The sequence below is a fragment of the Paramacrobiotus metropolitanus genome, unplaced genomic scaffold (genome assembly GCF_019649055.1).
Source record: "Paramacrobiotus metropolitanus isolate TYO unplaced genomic scaffold, Prichtersi_v1.0 Parri_scaffold0000002, whole genome shotgun sequence".
Lineage (NCBI taxonomy): Eukaryota > Metazoa > Tardigrada > Eutardigrada > Parachela > Macrobiotidae > Paramacrobiotus > Paramacrobiotus metropolitanus.
In genome coordinates this window covers 815,616-830,945 of record NW_026570222.1, presented here as the reverse complement: position 1 = coordinate 830,945, position 15,330 = coordinate 815,616, and the positions used below count along the sequence as shown (strand labels likewise).

The following is a 15,330-nucleotide window of genomic DNA, read 5'->3' as shown; positions in this document are numbered from 1 at the left end:
GTTATTACAAATCAAAAAATCAAGCGCCTTATAGACGATATCAAAATCAACAGAATAAGTGACTTTTCGAATACAATTATCAAAATCATTCTTTTTTGCCTGGCATACAGCTAATAAACAATCTGTAGCCGGACGTGGTAGCAAACATTCGAAATTTTCACTAGGATCACTAGTTACATGAAGAAATTGCCTTACACATTTTGTTAAATTATTTTTCAAATGCAATATTGTCGAAAAAGGCTGTAATAAACGCACTGCCTGTACTTTCATGTAACCAAGATTAGTTAACCAATTTTCTTCACCAACATCTAAACAATTCCGCCGTAAATCGTAATCACAAAAATTAATATGTTTATGTTTATGTAAACTCATACATCCTGCACATAGCCTAGCATCGGCTTTTAGTCACTATGTGACATGTCTGAATTATCACCAATCAAATCAGATGCAACTAAAATATTGCAACAATCGCACGGCACATAAGCAACCATGACCTTTTTCCAATAATTTGTTCCAAACATACCAGAAAACGCACCACCTTTAGTATTCCGATTAAATTTTTGTTTTTTAATTTTTACATTCTCATATCTAACATCATCACCACTCCCCACATTGTCCTCCCTGCTACAACTACCATCAGTTTCTATTTTGTGTTTCTTTCTATAATCACGCATATACTCACGCATGTACTTCTTACGATCACAACCACCTTTCATTATTTTATTAAAAAAGAATTCTTAAACGAAAATCATGTATGAAAGAAAACTTACTAAACCATACTCAACCTAAAAAGACTTACCAAAGCCAAACAAAAGACAGCAACCTGAATCAGTAAGTATCCACAAATCCACACCGGCCACCAAAAAATAACTAACAAGAAAATTATTTCGCTCACTTTATATACTTCGTCTACTCCATGATAACTCAAACACAAGATTCCTCAACTTCCTCCACTCCATAATAACTCCAACACAAGATTCCTTAACTTCTTTTATACCCACCGAACTCAAAAAATCCAGTCAACAAACCAATTAAACTATACATTTTCTCGAACAACCTTTTAATGTACCTACCAACCTACTTTCCATATACAAACCACCTGTTCTTACACATCCAAGACTATCAGAGCAAAACATAATAATCTGCTCCATTAAGCAATCAACTTTCTCGAAATTTCTCGAATTTTCCACAATAATCCATCACTATCTACAACCCGCAACACGCTCCACTTCCTGTAACACTTCATTAAACAGTCAAATACGAACAACCACAAGGTCGAATATATTTATACCATACTACAGTAAAACTCACCCTAGTTCAATGTAGACTCTTTCTTCCCTACACTGGATTAGTACACCCTTTCTTCGTTATCACTTTTCGTCAAACATATCACCTTAATATAATTTACTATATTATTAAATTCTCTATTCAGCACTTTATATTCCTACCCCTTATAATCTCCACATACAATATGCTCCTGCAATGTACTCCTACATTATGTAGGAGAATATTGCAATGTGCTCCTACATATGTAGGAGCACATATATGTAGGAGCACATTGCAATGTGCTCCTACATATGTAGGAGCACATTGCAGGAGCATATTGGATTACGTTTGTTTGGATACTACAATTCCGTTTTTCTCCTACAAGAACCGATGAAACCGATGCAATGTGCTCCTACATAATGTAGGAGCACATAATGTAAACTAAAAAACATGCCGAGCTAACAACGCCATCTACAAGTTTCACGCATCGTTACTCGACTCTTGTCACATGACTCATGTCACATGACTGTTAGGCCCCACCGCTTCCTTCAACCGGCCGGACCCTTCCGTACTTTACGGGCGCCAAAAATTAGTTTTGTTTACACACGGATATCGAAGACCAAAAACCGAAACTACAGTTTCATATATGCTGCAACTGATTCTAGTTGTATACCGCATATAAGAACCTGTCACGGTTCAATGAACCTGCCGCAAAAAATTTGTAAAATATAATTGCAAAAACGTACGGGCACCCTGGTAGTCTGGTTCATGTACAGTACTTGTTTTATCGTCAAAAATATTCGTACTCGTACTCTAGTACAAGCACAAGCACTACTTTAAAACTTAAAATAAAGTACGTACGACTGTACGAGTACTAGTACTTCCTTTGCAGCTTTTTTAAAACCATTACCCCACCCAGTTGACGGTTACGAATTGTGCGTGCCAGAGTACAGCCGTACCGTACAGCAGCACAAACGTGCTTTATGTTTATGGTGCGGTAATTCCGAATTTTTGATAATACAGTGATTATGAATCGCTTTCCGTTCGGTTACTGATGTTTGATCAGGTTTCCCTAAGGAAAGGTTACGCACTGTTGCGGCTTCTTCCTCTTTTAGCACTTACCAAGTTTCAAGTTGTTTTGTGATTTTGGTGATAATTATTGGTTTAATTTCATCATTAATGCCGCGCCACAGGCACGGGAAAACCAAAGCTATCCCTTGTAACTTCTACTCGTAGAGTAACTAATAACTATCGATTGCAAGCAGAACATTGTAGTGCTTGTGGCGCATTTCTGAGCTGCTGCAGTTTTGATTAGTTTTTTCAAGTGTAAATCAGTTGCTAATTTACTAATCTTGACGATGGCCACTCAGCAGCAAGTAATTCAGCCGCCTAAGACGAATACTTTAGAAGTGACCAGTGCAGAGACCTCTTCTCGCGTGACCGCCAGAATTCTCGCCTGGTCAATCTCTGAGATACTGAAAGAACGGCACGTATTTCCAGCCGATGCGTTCCAGTCAACAGATCTGGGAGACGGTAAGTATGCTTCTTTACTCTCATAACGAAAGCAGTGCCGGTAACGCAGTCAGCAGGGATGCTTACTGGGACGCACGTTTACGGTAATAAATATCTAGAAAACACCGTGGTGGCTCTGCAACGCCAAAACCTGAAGGGCGAATTCGAAGATTACCAGGAGGCCGTCAACCGATTGCTGGACATGCTGTCCAAAGTATTCAAAGGAATTTTCGCGCATCAGGTACCGTGCAATTTGTTCTTTGTAAGCCGCGTTTGAAGACCATCCGTTACTGATATGAAATCAAAACCTCCCTACTTTATTCCGTCCTTAGGTCACGGCGATAATTCTGCAGGTAAAAACTTCCCATAGCGAAAATTTTTTCACCTTAATCGATTTTCTGTCTGTGAGCCTTTGTTTTTGTACTTTTCTTTCCGCAGTTCCATGACGGACAGGATATGAACGTAAGTGCACCGATAATAATGGCTCTTTGTTATCGAATTGCAAGTTAAGCGTTATAGCGTTGGTTTGCACTCTGCAGAAACTGTACGAAGAATGGCGATTTGAGCTGGAACACCGCGATGACGATCAGCTGAAGCAGATGACTGCGAAGGTGGCAGGATCCCGGGGTGTGCCGGATCTCGACAAAACGTAGGAGTGGAACTGTTGGCAGTTGGACATTTTCCTTGGCGGGCGTGGCTTCGTTCAAGTGTCTAATTAGCAGTTTTCTTTGCAGACTGGACTTCGGCTCGCAGAAATTTGTTAAGCCCAAACTGAGTGACTCCGAAGTGTCGCAGATGGCCTCGCGCACGATTGGAATGGTACTACTTTCAGTCTGTCACCCAATTAGTTGTTGCGAAAATTGAAAAGCGTTGTGTACCGGAAATCGTGATGTAAATGTTTGTACTGTTTTTGCAGATTCGAGATGCAATGAAGACCGTCAAGCCGATAGATTTCGAAAACAATGACATTCGCTTGGGACTGACCGTGCATTACACCAAGGAGGCTTGTGCGTATCAATATATCTTAAAAAATTGCTCGTACCTTGATGTAACATTGTGTTATAAGAGATCTTAAATTTTCTTTACCAAACGCTCAGAATATTTCAAATTCTGTTTCACAATGATTCGAAACTCGTGAGTCGGCCATACTCGCAGCTCAGTAAAGAAATAGTGACCCCAACATAAAAGAGTAACGTAGAACTTAACTAACTGCAAACGAACAGTCTCCGGTAAAATTTTTATTGAGCGTAACAGTAATTTTAAAAATTTATACAAGAAAAAGCAATCTTAAAGCTGATGTATTTGATGAAAATAAGAACTGTTTATAGAATGTCTAGAGCCATTTTTTGCAACCATTCTATTCTTGAATTTAGTTGCTTAAATGACTACAAGTACTGTCGATTGTCGAACATCTTGTAACTGTTTCTCGTTACAGACCTTAAAGGTGATATACCTCCCCATTTCGACATTCAGGAGGATACTTCCGTAAAGCGTCACATTGATAACCCGAAACGTTTTAAAGTGAGCTCTGCCGATCTGAAATATAACGCGTAAGTATTTTAAATTGTGCAACAGGCGTACGTATTTTAAATTGTTTCAAAAACTGTATGCGGCGTTTGTACAATTTGTACAATTTTTATTTTTGCTTTTTGTTGTTTTTGAGCAGTAAGCAAAAGGTATGACCCTATGAGTGTCTGGGGCTTACCCCTACGTACTGAATAGGTTATTGCCAAATAATTCCGAAAATGTACGATATCATTAGGAATTTTACGACCACTGTAACTGATCTACCATTTGGATTTAAATGGATGTTTTTATGCTGCAGAGTGTCTATAAAGATGAAAACGAGCTTGTATCGTGGGAGATCAGCAAAAGGAAAGAAGGAGAGCGTGCTTTGATAAATGTTACGCTGCGACTTTCCGATTATTTTGGCTGACTTTGATCTGGTTTCGTTTATGGATTCCTTGTTAACATACGAACTCTTCTGGTATATTTGTCTTCTGCAATATGGAGTATATCTCGCCATACCAAACGGATAGAATTTAATTCTCAGTTGGATTTATCACACTTTGGTGGAAAAACCGGTTAATTTCGTTACTTTATTGTTACATATTTTCATGTTATACAGTTTTGTTTTTTTAGTGTGGGTTAATTTATGTAGCGTAGAAGTGCGCGCATATCCAAGCGTAGAATACAATTATAAAAGCGAAGGTTGATAAACAATTATTGCTCACCTTTGCCTGGTTCGTTCAGTAATAACAAAATGTTTATGTGCCACTGCTGAACGCTATAATGCCTATGTTTTCTCACCAAATCATTTTGTTTCACGACTTTTATGTGTACACAAATGTGTCTCACTCGAACGCTTGAAAGATTTCGTCCTGTCGACAAGGTCGTTCCGACGCGACGTGCATGCATGAAATTCCGGCTGCAGTGCCGATGAATTTCGCAACAAGTGGGGATGTTGGTGCTTTATATAGCCAATGCTCAGCTGACCGGCGATGCAAAAACCTAGTTGCACTTCTTTAATAAGTCCGCGTATCTTGCCGTTAGGAGGAAGTCAGATTAAGTAGTCTATTTTTAAAATCTCCCGTCATCAAAAAAGTACGGCGCACGACATGGACATGCACAGAATCCAGCAACTCTATATATCTAATTATTCGTCTCGGAAACATTTTCCGCGACGCTCTGCGTACTGCCGTTAACCCTGTGACGAAAGTTCCATTAAATAGCCTCTGTCTTGAAAACTGCTGTGTATTACTTTGTAGCATCACTACATCGGTTGTGTGTATGTAAACCAATCTGGCTCATTTCACTTTCACCAGTCTGGAAGTACTCTAAAGATGTTTTACGTTATGCGCAACTTAAACATAACATTCATCTTTTGATAACATAACTACCAAAGAGGTTTATGAGTATCTACGAATACAATATCCGCTTCCTGTTTTTGGTAACCTGTAGAATCTTTTGATGCTGCAATACGTTTCACAACCCACTTTTTGTTTATATATCTGCTCTGAATTGGATTATCTCGTGTGTATTTGATTAGAAAGGGATAAGTAATCAAAAAGTAACGGCGATCACGTCTGCGTCTAATCTCACTTCATTGTACGTGAATTCAAGTGATCGCTAAATCATTATTGCGCTCGTTGTTGGAAAAGACTAATCCAAATTGCACTACTTTCATTCACTTATTCAGGTTCCATCCTGGATAACTTCCTTCTGTTTTCATGACGGTGCGTAGGATTAATTAAAAGTAGCCCGGTCGACGGTGAGCGTTCTGTATGCACAGTATACATACTCGTACTTGAGCATAGCTACCCGGCAGGTCAAATAAGTACTTATGGTTAGTTGATATTGTTACTGGAACTTCATGATGCATCATGAAGTTCCAGTAACAATATCAACCAAGATCAAACTCGACAGTCAAAAGTTAATATCAGACTGCATATGCAGTCTGATATTAACTTTTTTGACTGTCGGTTTGTCGATATAGTGCAACATTTTTACCAAATACAGTATTGAATTAAATTATTTTTCCGGGTTTTTTTCCTGTCGGATTCGACAAGGATAGTTATTGGTCTTGCCTGCTGATTTTTCGTATTCTTATTTGTGTAAAGTTGTAATTGGCACAAATTATGTGCAAGGGAACAAATATATAGGGTACCAAAATACATACGGTATGAAATCAAGCCAGACGATAATTTCATTTTCGACTATACGCAAATAATATTGTGTGTAATGTGTATACACAGGTGCCCATCCAATACGATTGCGACACTGCAATTCTTATGTTAGTTATGTATATCCATATTCCACCAATAGCGTCTACTTCTAACACTGCAGCCGGAAGCCAGATTTAACCGAATTCCATTTGCAACCGGTGCGCAATTGTTTAATTTATTGATGACCCGAAAAATTAAGTTATGTGGCGCATACCTATGGAGACCATTAGTACAAACATTATAGGTTACTGTTTGCGGCCTATTGTTGCTATCATGTACACACGCTGTTTATTAGGTCCAATCAGCAAATCGAAATCTGAATGGAAAGCAACCGTGATCACAATAACGCTTACCATAATATTAATAACAGCCAATCATCAGCGGACGCTGGCTCGGCCAGCATCACGCATAACCATAACCACATTGCCGACAATCCTATCGTCAATACTCAACATGCAACTGATGCGATTATGACGGCACCGCTCACCACGTTACAAAATATGCCCAAATCAATTCTCCACGAAAACACCATGACAATGAGGTTAAGGTTGAATTTCCCCTCCGCGGACGGTAACAGTTTCACAGAAGACTTAACGGATCGCGATCTGCATGCTGATATTCTGAACAATGTGGACAGCCGTCAACCGGAAAGGAAAAATTCCAAATTGCTCACGGAGGGCTTACTCCGAGCCATGCGCACGCCGGCGCCAGTGGCTTACGAAACGTCAGCGGCGGACGAATGTGATGACACTTTTCCCGACAACCTTAATCCCTGGATGTTGGAAAGCGAGAGACGGGATTCGGTTGAAACAACCCGCAAAAAGCTGACAGCCAAAATGAGTGGAGCAACCCGAAGCAAAAATCAAAGAAATCGCCGGGGACTTCGGGAAAGCCGACGGAGTACGGGAGTGGCTGTTTTTGACGAGGTAAGGTCGCGTTAGTATTATATCTGTATGTACTTTTCCATCCGAGAATCTGGTATACCGTTAAGCGTGTATCTGTACAATATAAATGTACACTAAGTTATATTACTCACTAAGTTATATTACTAAGTCTTGCTGAAACTCAGCAAATTTCGCCTCAAAAAAATAAACACGCTTTCCGTTGATTTTTTCAAGATATTATCTTTCGATACTTTTGAGCGTTTAATCCAGTTTGTACACAGATAATGACATTGTGGCAAATTTGTTTTAACTGTCTACTGTATACTAAAGATTAATTACAATGATAGTATCGCACCGCGCAGATACGTGTCCTGTGACGATATTGTGCACTATATGAACAATAATTAATTTTGTCCTTATGACAAGTATTTCAAGGACAATGTTAGTGCGTTACTGTATTTTTTTACAGTAAAACATTCTTATTGTAAGATCGATCTTTGACCGGCTTGACGCTGGCGCATTAATACAGTTGCATAATTTCTATATATATAGCAGTACAACTGCCTTGTGCTCCCACTCTTCCATCGCCCAGATAATATTTTTTGATACATGAAAAAGTCAAAAATCTGCCTAACAAATCAGTTATTTTAGTACAGTCAGTAACCAGTCAATCCTGATTTGCAGATGAAAAATCCTTTATACCAGAATGATGATGAGGGTATAGCCCAAGAAACCAGAAAAAATACAATTCAAAACGAGCGGCCTTATCACCAGTTAATGCAGCAGAATCAAAACCCTTTTTTGCCTGGCAGGAAAAACTTTGATCAGCCGGTGTTCGAACATGCTCAACGGATTTCTGAACCGGAAAATGCCAGTAGTGAGGTAAGCGTTTTAGCGTTGATTTTACTGCATATGTATTGTACTAGTATATGGTCCGCACAGAAACTTCATGACTGACTATGCAGTATGCACTGTTTATGGCCGCCATCATCGTGTACAGTAATTCTACTGTGTACATTCATAACAACTGAAAATCGAAGACTTTCTGCTATGTGGCATTTCTGCCACTTTTTCTTTAAAAGATATACAGTACATAATTATGGCCATGGGAAGTGCACGTGGTGCAGCCCAAAGTTTTCGCTCTTGTAATTTGAATTGTTTCCCTATATATATGCATACTGGCTCCTGAAAATGACTAGTTCGCCATGCGAAATTATCGTTTTTCACCATACTGTACATCGACCTTCTGAAATTTATGTTTCGTTTAAGCCTGGGCAGGATCATTATAATCTGCTTTGGTTAAAACAAACTCTGCAACCAAAACATAATTAAGCTTCTACTCGCAAACAATGATGCCGCTTTGCCCTTTATAATCAGCTATACCGCTTTGGTACAGTGTGCTGGATTATTTTCATTTAATGAATACGCAAAAAAAAACTTATCTAGAATTTATAACAAACATCAAGTAGTAGAGCCTTTGGAATAGATTTCAGATTGACAGTAACAACCATTACTCCAGCCGCGATTAAGTTGTTATTCTAATTTGTACTGAAACTGATCATGGACTGCTTTCTTTTGAAGGAATCTTCTAGTGGTATTGAAATCCCTATTGAGCGCATTTTCGATCAGCAAACAAGCAACAACGAAACTGGACCAAATGCAAATGACCTTTACGCGCAATTAGAAACGGAGCTGGATGCTTTAATCAAAGTAAAACAATACTTCTATGCATCCCTTACACACTGATTAAGTTCTGCCTTAATGACCATTGTAAAATTACAATTAATTTTGTAGAAAAGCTATGAATTCGAATAAACAAACTCTCGGTTAAGTCTTATCATTCGTACGATAGTACGTATAAGCAATCAAGCAACAAAAATTTCTAATATTCAGGTATTTGAAAAATGATGTCGGTGGTCGTTAGTCTCCTGTTATGTACCGTTAAGCCCTAATGCCAGTCGCGAATTACCTTTAATTAACTAAGAGTACCTTAGAATCAAACACGTCTAATTGCAAGTTATTGTGGTTGTAACGGTTGAATAAAATTATTTTAAACCGGTTACGAACTTTTTTTCGAAAAAAATATGTCTCTTTTTGCGATATTTGAGTATAGATATGCTGTAAAAGTTGGCAAAACCTTGCAAACTTACTACTACAATCATTATAATCGTATACGCTATGCATTTACTTTTGATAAATTACTTAAGGTAAAATGTTTTCAACTACCCTAAAAGTATATATACCGTCTTAAAGCATTTTATTTTTAGTATGATAGTATCAAATGCATAGCAAAGTTTAAATACCGAATGCGCTTGTAGTGTGTTCGATAATCCATTCGTTCCGATCTATGTAGAATAACAAACAACTGCGTATCTCTCCCTAATGCATGTCTGTTTCTTTTCCAGGGGCTTCAAATGACGCCGAAGGAGTGATACTGAACAGTCTGGAATCTCAGCTTATTAAAATTCAGATGTTTTTTTTGCTCACGCAAACCGTAACGTAAATTGTAAAACTTGCTAAAGACTTCGTATTTTAAATTTATTTTGTTAGCAACGCAATACTAACCGTTGTATGAGAGTGTATCAACGCTTGCATGTATTGTGGCTTTTAGGTACAAAATCGTCCACCATCAGTACTCACAAGTTGAATCATAACTGCTTGAAAAAATAAAGCTCCAATGATCAAACACACAAAAAAACATGTGTTGATTTTAAGTTACCTGCTTAAAAAAGTGAGTTCAAAGTGTTGCACACGTAGTTGTAGTTCGTCTTGTCGACGCGATTCCGATGCAAGTAGAGAATTAAACAAACAGAAATGCAAGAGCTTTGAGACTTAGACAGTTAAATAAAGAGATAGAGCGCTCCAGGAGGAGCAAGGCAACAAAACCATCATTCTGCTATTTATTCTGAGTTCAATTCCAATGCTGAAAATTCAGAACAAAACGGCACATCATTTCCAGCTTCAAAACTGTGCTTCGCAGGAAGATTTCACACACAAAATGTTACAGCGCCCTCCGTTAGGATAGCTTCTCTTTCATTCGCTTCCAGGAAAATGCAAGTTTAACAAGTCTTGATCCATTCTACGACAACAAGAACTTTTCCGCTACCTTAACTTTAAGAGTGTTTATTTTCGAAATAACGGCTGTACCTCCCAACCAGCAATGCGAAGCCACATTTCGTGCATTTCAATGGTATTTCTCAGTTTGGTAGCGCAGTCACCAGCCAACCAACGATCGATCACATATCCTTGGTATCCTGAATTATCCATGACCGTGCAGTTGAGCAAACTTTTTTGTATAACTCCAGAAAACGTAATAAGCGCTGAATTTTGGGGAGAATGACTTCTGAGGTAAACATTTCCTTGTTTCCGAACGGCTCGGTTTCAGTTATCAAAGCGCGAACAAACCCAAGCGCAAAATCGAAACAGTTCCGAACCTGTTCGTTGTACCTGTTAAAAATTTAGCAGCTTTCATCACCCAAAGCCGAATACGTACTTGTCAGTCCGTGCTAATTCTTACGCATGATTGTCAATTCTCCACGACAGTGTGTGTAACGTTAATGTGTTATTCCATCTACACCGCTGCGTATCTGGGATACTTCCGGAACCATACGTTAATAAATCTGCATCCGGCTGTGACCAAACGGGCAGACATTCCGGCCAGAACGTGTCTCGCTTGATTCCATTATCGTCATAATGCAAAACTTGCCCTACAACTCAGTAACAACTGCACATTAAATTTTGCGAAGCACTTGTATCAGGTACAGCTAAGTAATTCATTAAACATCAGAAAATTTACAAAAAGTACTATTTTTAATTTCCTAATTACCAAAAGAACTAACAACAATTTTTTTATTTGAAATAATGGTGGTGGGTCGCAGATTCGTAAAAGTGTACTAGGGAGGCTGAAATACGTACTTCAAGACTTTTAGCAACGTTACGTACGAGATAGGAAAATGATAATTACAAAAAAATCTTGTTCTGGCGCAAGCAGTCAGCAAGATAAGCGGCAGCGCGCGATATTAAAATAACAGAACATAAATAAAAATTTAAAAACAAGAAAAAACAGTACTGTCATTATATACTTATCATAATTACCGTAGTACCATCTAGTTACCGTCGCTATCCGCAATTCCGATGTGTAAATCCTCTACTCCTGTGTAATCCCTGCAGTCAGAACGATGTTTAATGCGTATAAAAACATGAACATTTGTCAAAAACCTCGACGACTTCAACATTATTGGTATCATTTCCTTAAAAATTTATTATGCATTTAAATATTTGATTGAAATTTAACTATCGCAGGCACTGGCGACGGGTTCAATACTCGCAAGTACATACATAATAACAAAACTTACTGGAGAAATCTCCCGTTCGTTGGACGGATCACAATCGTGCAGGGGCACGACTCTGAAGTTTTCCATGGAGCAAAAATCTGGCGAAAGGAGAACATCCAGTCCTTCAATTCCCCATCGCACAGAGGACAGCTTGCGGGCGAACCCATACAAATGACAACAGTATCTTTGCTGCAATGCTTGAAAACTGTCAGACAAGGATCCTGATGGACGATACTGATTGGCCGCATTGTAAAAAAATTTCGTCTTTTATTTAATTGAGGTACTTAATTTAAATTGTAAAACAATTCTGACGAAGCCAGGAATTAGGAAACCAAACTCAAATGACGTAAATGTTTGCAAAACGCCAAAACGGGTCACAAAAATTGATTTTATGAATGGAATGGACGCAACGATATTGGGTCAGTACCAGAGGTTGCCCATTTCTGCTTTTTCCATATCCCATCCATACCCCATTTTCTTGAAGCTTTTCCCACCCATTCCCGCTCCATAATTTTTGGATCGGACCCATTTTCTTCCGTTCCCATTTCAGCGCCCCATTTTTTAAAAATAAAATTAAAAACGAACAAGCAAAAACCGAGTTGCGAGGCAATCCGCTATTCAGCGAAGCGTGAATTCAACGCTGTTTTTGCCGAACGTTTTTCGATCGTACCATTTAGAAGTTATTTCAAGTTATTACAATTTCGCGCGAAGCGCGAAAGTTTTTTTATGGGCGCGCGATGGTTTTTGTGAATTGGGGCAACGAAAGTGGTTGTAAAAATCTATTAATTCGTTATTTTCATCATATTTCCTAAATTTCCCATTTCCGCCCATTTCTTCGTTTTCCCCATCCATCCCCATCCATAAATGCAATTTTTCCATCCATACCATTTTAGTATGGAAAAATGGAAAATGGGGGAAAAATGGGATCCATTCCCGTATAAAAATGGAGATGGGCAACCTCTGGTCAGTACGAGTACAGTATACCTAGTGCGATTTGCTCCAAAGCAAAATGCAGCCGGAAGTCGAAAATGACCGTGATACCGAAAATTGAAATTGACGTCACGCCAAGGAAGCTGTGATTGGTCAGAGTATTAGCTCGGCTCGGAAATTTGCCAGGCTAAGCATTTTGGCTGAACGTGGCATCTTCTGAAAATTCCAAAAAACCGACTTTTTGGAATTTTCATTTTCCCGTCTTCGGGGAGATGCCGAGAGTGTCGGAAATTCCAGATCTACTGTGTCGTCGTGCCGTACTCCTGTTGTCTAGCAGTTACGTATAACAATTTTTGAATTTATTTTTCTCCGTGCATATTGCTAGTGTGAGCGGAGAAGCGGCTCACGTACAGCGACAAAATCTTTCAAATGATTTCAAGTTTTCAACGTATTGCGCCGTGGTGCAGTGGTACTGCCTACGCGGATCTAACGACGTAGCCGGGGTTCGATTCCCCCATCGGCGCCTTTTTCAGCCGTTTCTGGGTTTCCAGTGGATAGCGCCCTGCTTATTTGCTACTGCCTTTTTTCAGTCGCACAGCACCTTTACCATGTCAAACTGCTTAACTTAAAAATATTGAAAATTCCAGTAAAAAAATGGGCGTAAATCCAATTAATGGTGCATTTTGAATTTTGCCACTAGCAGCACTTTGTCATCGCACGCGGTCTAGTCAATATTACGTCAGTCAATGACGGCGACTGCTGTAAAAATAATGCCACTCTTCTGGGGAGGCGCCGAGGCGGATTCTACAGCAATCTGGTGAGCACTGCGGCATGGTCTGTGACTGCGGTTGGCTAAGCGCGACTTCAAAAATTAATTTGAAATCACAAACTAAAAAAAATATGGGCACTTACATATACCGAAGTTTTATATTAAATCTTGTAATTTGTAGTATTCTTCCCTTTGCTAATTTTAGGTACTTTTTTTAATAATAGCGATCGTAGGCTCGTAGCACCAAATCTACGGTTACCTTACATTAGAACTAGTACTGGTACTGTTACCTTACTAACTAGTACCTGCAAAAAAGTTTTGGAGGTACGTTTCGCTTCCTGGACTGCGTAAGCGGTAATCATATTCCATTAATTTCTTTAATCTGCTGCTCTGCAGTTCCTAAACTCATAAAAACGTAAGTGCTTCGTGACTTATCTCACCATCAACTGAGGGCGACATGGATCTTAATATTGCACGGGCTTTGAAAACATGGCGCTCCTATAATTTCATTATTGTTTCGATGTTATTGCTATTTGTGACCACGAGGGCGTATGGAACTGATGACAATGAGGTACGAAAATTCTTCCAAAACCTGAAAACCAGTAAAATTTGAGGAATTGATCGCATACCCAGGAACTTATTATGAGAGTTTGGTCTTGTTTGTAATTTGTTACACATTTTGCATTTCTGCTTAAGGATCATTCCGACAAACGTTGCAAATGTATTTGTCCCCGTATCAACGGCACAGGACGTGCTGTTTATATCAGGAACGTAAACCCTGAACAATGGTAAGCAAGTGAAATTCACACAACTCAACATGTCGCGTTGATTTACCATTGCTTTCATTGTGCTGTAACAGTAACTGTGACCACGTTGTCCTGCCCAATGTGACCAGTATGGCGGACGGACAGAAAGTCACCGCGGGTGAATTCTGTGCGAAGTGCCAGTGTAAACACCAGAACAGGAATTCTTTAACAATAAAGGTAATAAAAATGCGATGTCGTTTGACGGTGTGACATGGTCACATGTTATTAATTAGTAAAACTGTAAAAGGTATCAGTGTTACTAAGCGGGTTTGCCACAACATAGTGTTCAACAATTTTTTCTCATTGCTTTCGATCCTTTACTGTCTTTTTGCCGTTTCAGATTGTTGTCATTGCGTTTATTGTGATTACGGGAATACTCATGGTTTACATGGTATATTTACTGCTGGAAGCCAGATTTTTCAAGCCCACCAAAGCCGTCGTGGAGGACACTTCCGTTCCCTACGAGCAGCATCTCGACGACGAGGTAAAGCAGCTGCTCTCCGATTCTGAGGTGCTTTTTTACTACATTTTCAAGGAGTTTCCGTTAATCCCAAAAATTTCTTTTGCAGGGTTATGGACGGAACGGTGGTGAACGTCGGAGAACCTTGTCAATAACTGGACGTTTGAGCGATCAGATGGCACGCTGGAAACGAGCAGTAACGCAGCAAAGAGGAAATGTTTATATACGTCGGACAGTTTTGAACAACTAATTCATAAATCGACCTAGTCTGATCGTTTGATTTTTCTAGCACAATGTTGTATGATTGTAATTAACAAGGAAGACCCTTGGTTTTGAGTGATCTGTAATTTATTTTTTTTTATTTTCTGTATATACGCGCGCGAAAAAAAGCATGATGGACGCTCAAATTCGCTTTTGCACCGCAAAACAGCCTTTATTTATGTTTATGGATTGATGGAGTAATATGCAACATGCAGCTAATACCCGTTACAACGAGATAGCTGATAGTAGAAAAATCTGCAACACGGCTGCTGTCGCAATGTTCTGCCCGATGGTGGACTGAAGATGGACAAGCAAGTGGTCAGTCTACCCAATTGTTTTCCCGTCTGATAGTTCTGAGTCGGAAACAGAACTATAAGACGAAA

The 15,330-nt window shown here is 39.2% G+C and overlaps 4 protein-coding genes across 9 annotated transcripts; 3 read left to right on the top strand and 1 right to left on the bottom strand.

The window, feature by feature from the left end:
- Positions 1-2,237: 2,237 nt before the first annotated feature.
- LOC129584706 (uncharacterized) lies at positions 2,238-4,973 on the top strand. Its single transcript, XM_055477003.1, has 9 exons — positions 2,238-2,799; positions 2,898-3,019; positions 3,111-3,131; positions 3,217-3,240; positions 3,318-3,427; positions 3,513-3,597; positions 3,695-3,785; positions 4,214-4,328; positions 4,604-4,973. The coding sequence occupies exons 1-9, from the start codon at positions 2,625-2,627 to the stop codon at positions 4,674-4,676; spliced, it is 816 nt and encodes a 271-aa protein (XP_055332978.1). The 5' UTR covers positions 2,238-2,624; the 3' UTR covers positions 4,677-4,973.
- Positions 4,974-5,465: 492 nt separating this feature from the next.
- LOC129584679 (uncharacterized) lies at positions 5,466-10,071 on the top strand. Of its 4 annotated transcripts, none has more exons than XM_055476968.1 (7): positions 5,466-5,886; positions 5,978-6,014; positions 6,534-6,661; positions 6,799-7,429; positions 8,072-8,269; positions 8,969-9,097; positions 9,793-10,071. In XM_055476968.1, exons 4-7 carry the CDS (start codon positions 6,824-6,826, stop codon positions 9,817-9,819), a joined length of 960 nt encoding a protein of 319 aa, XP_055332943.1. In that variant the 5' UTR covers positions 5,466-5,886; positions 5,978-6,014; positions 6,534-6,661; positions 6,799-6,823; the 3' UTR covers positions 9,820-10,071. The 4 variants fall into 4 exon arrangements, with proteins under 4 accessions (XP_055332943.1, XP_055332951.1, XP_055332967.1 ...); XM_055476976.1 differs by having other exon boundaries at positions 5,978-6,049; XM_055476992.1 differs by lacking the exon at positions 6,534-6,661.
- LOC129584714 (MKRN2 opposite strand protein-like) lies at positions 9,912-12,101 on the bottom strand. The gene is made up of 5 exons (XM_055477015.1): positions 11,743-12,101; positions 11,502-11,551; positions 10,905-11,094; positions 10,535-10,834; positions 9,912-10,466 (listed from the first exon to the last, which is right to left on the bottom strand). Exons 1-4 carry the CDS (start codon positions 11,967-11,969, stop codon positions 10,624-10,626), a joined length of 678 nt encoding a protein of 225 aa, XP_055332990.1. The 5' UTR covers positions 11,970-12,101; the 3' UTR covers positions 9,912-10,466; positions 10,535-10,623.
- A 1,416-nt stretch (positions 12,102-13,517) lies between these two features.
- On the top strand, positions 13,518-15,093 carry LOC129584724 (proton-transporting V-type ATPase complex assembly regulator TMEM9-like). Of its 3 annotated transcripts, XM_055477035.1 has the most exons (6): positions 13,518-13,744; positions 13,817-13,991; positions 14,117-14,208; positions 14,280-14,403; positions 14,567-14,737; positions 14,796-15,093. In XM_055477035.1, the coding sequence occupies exons 2-6, from the start codon at positions 13,878-13,880 to the stop codon at positions 14,934-14,936; spliced, it is 642 nt and encodes a 213-aa protein (XP_055333010.1). In that variant the 5' UTR covers positions 13,518-13,744; positions 13,817-13,877; the 3' UTR covers positions 14,937-15,093. The 3 variants fall into 3 exon arrangements, with proteins under 3 accessions (XP_055333010.1, XP_055333002.1, XP_055333019.1); XM_055477027.1 differs by having other exon boundaries at positions 13,518-13,991; XM_055477044.1 differs by having other exon boundaries at positions 13,521-13,991; positions 14,567-14,710.
- The last annotated feature ends 237 nt before the right edge of the window (positions 15,094-15,330 follow it).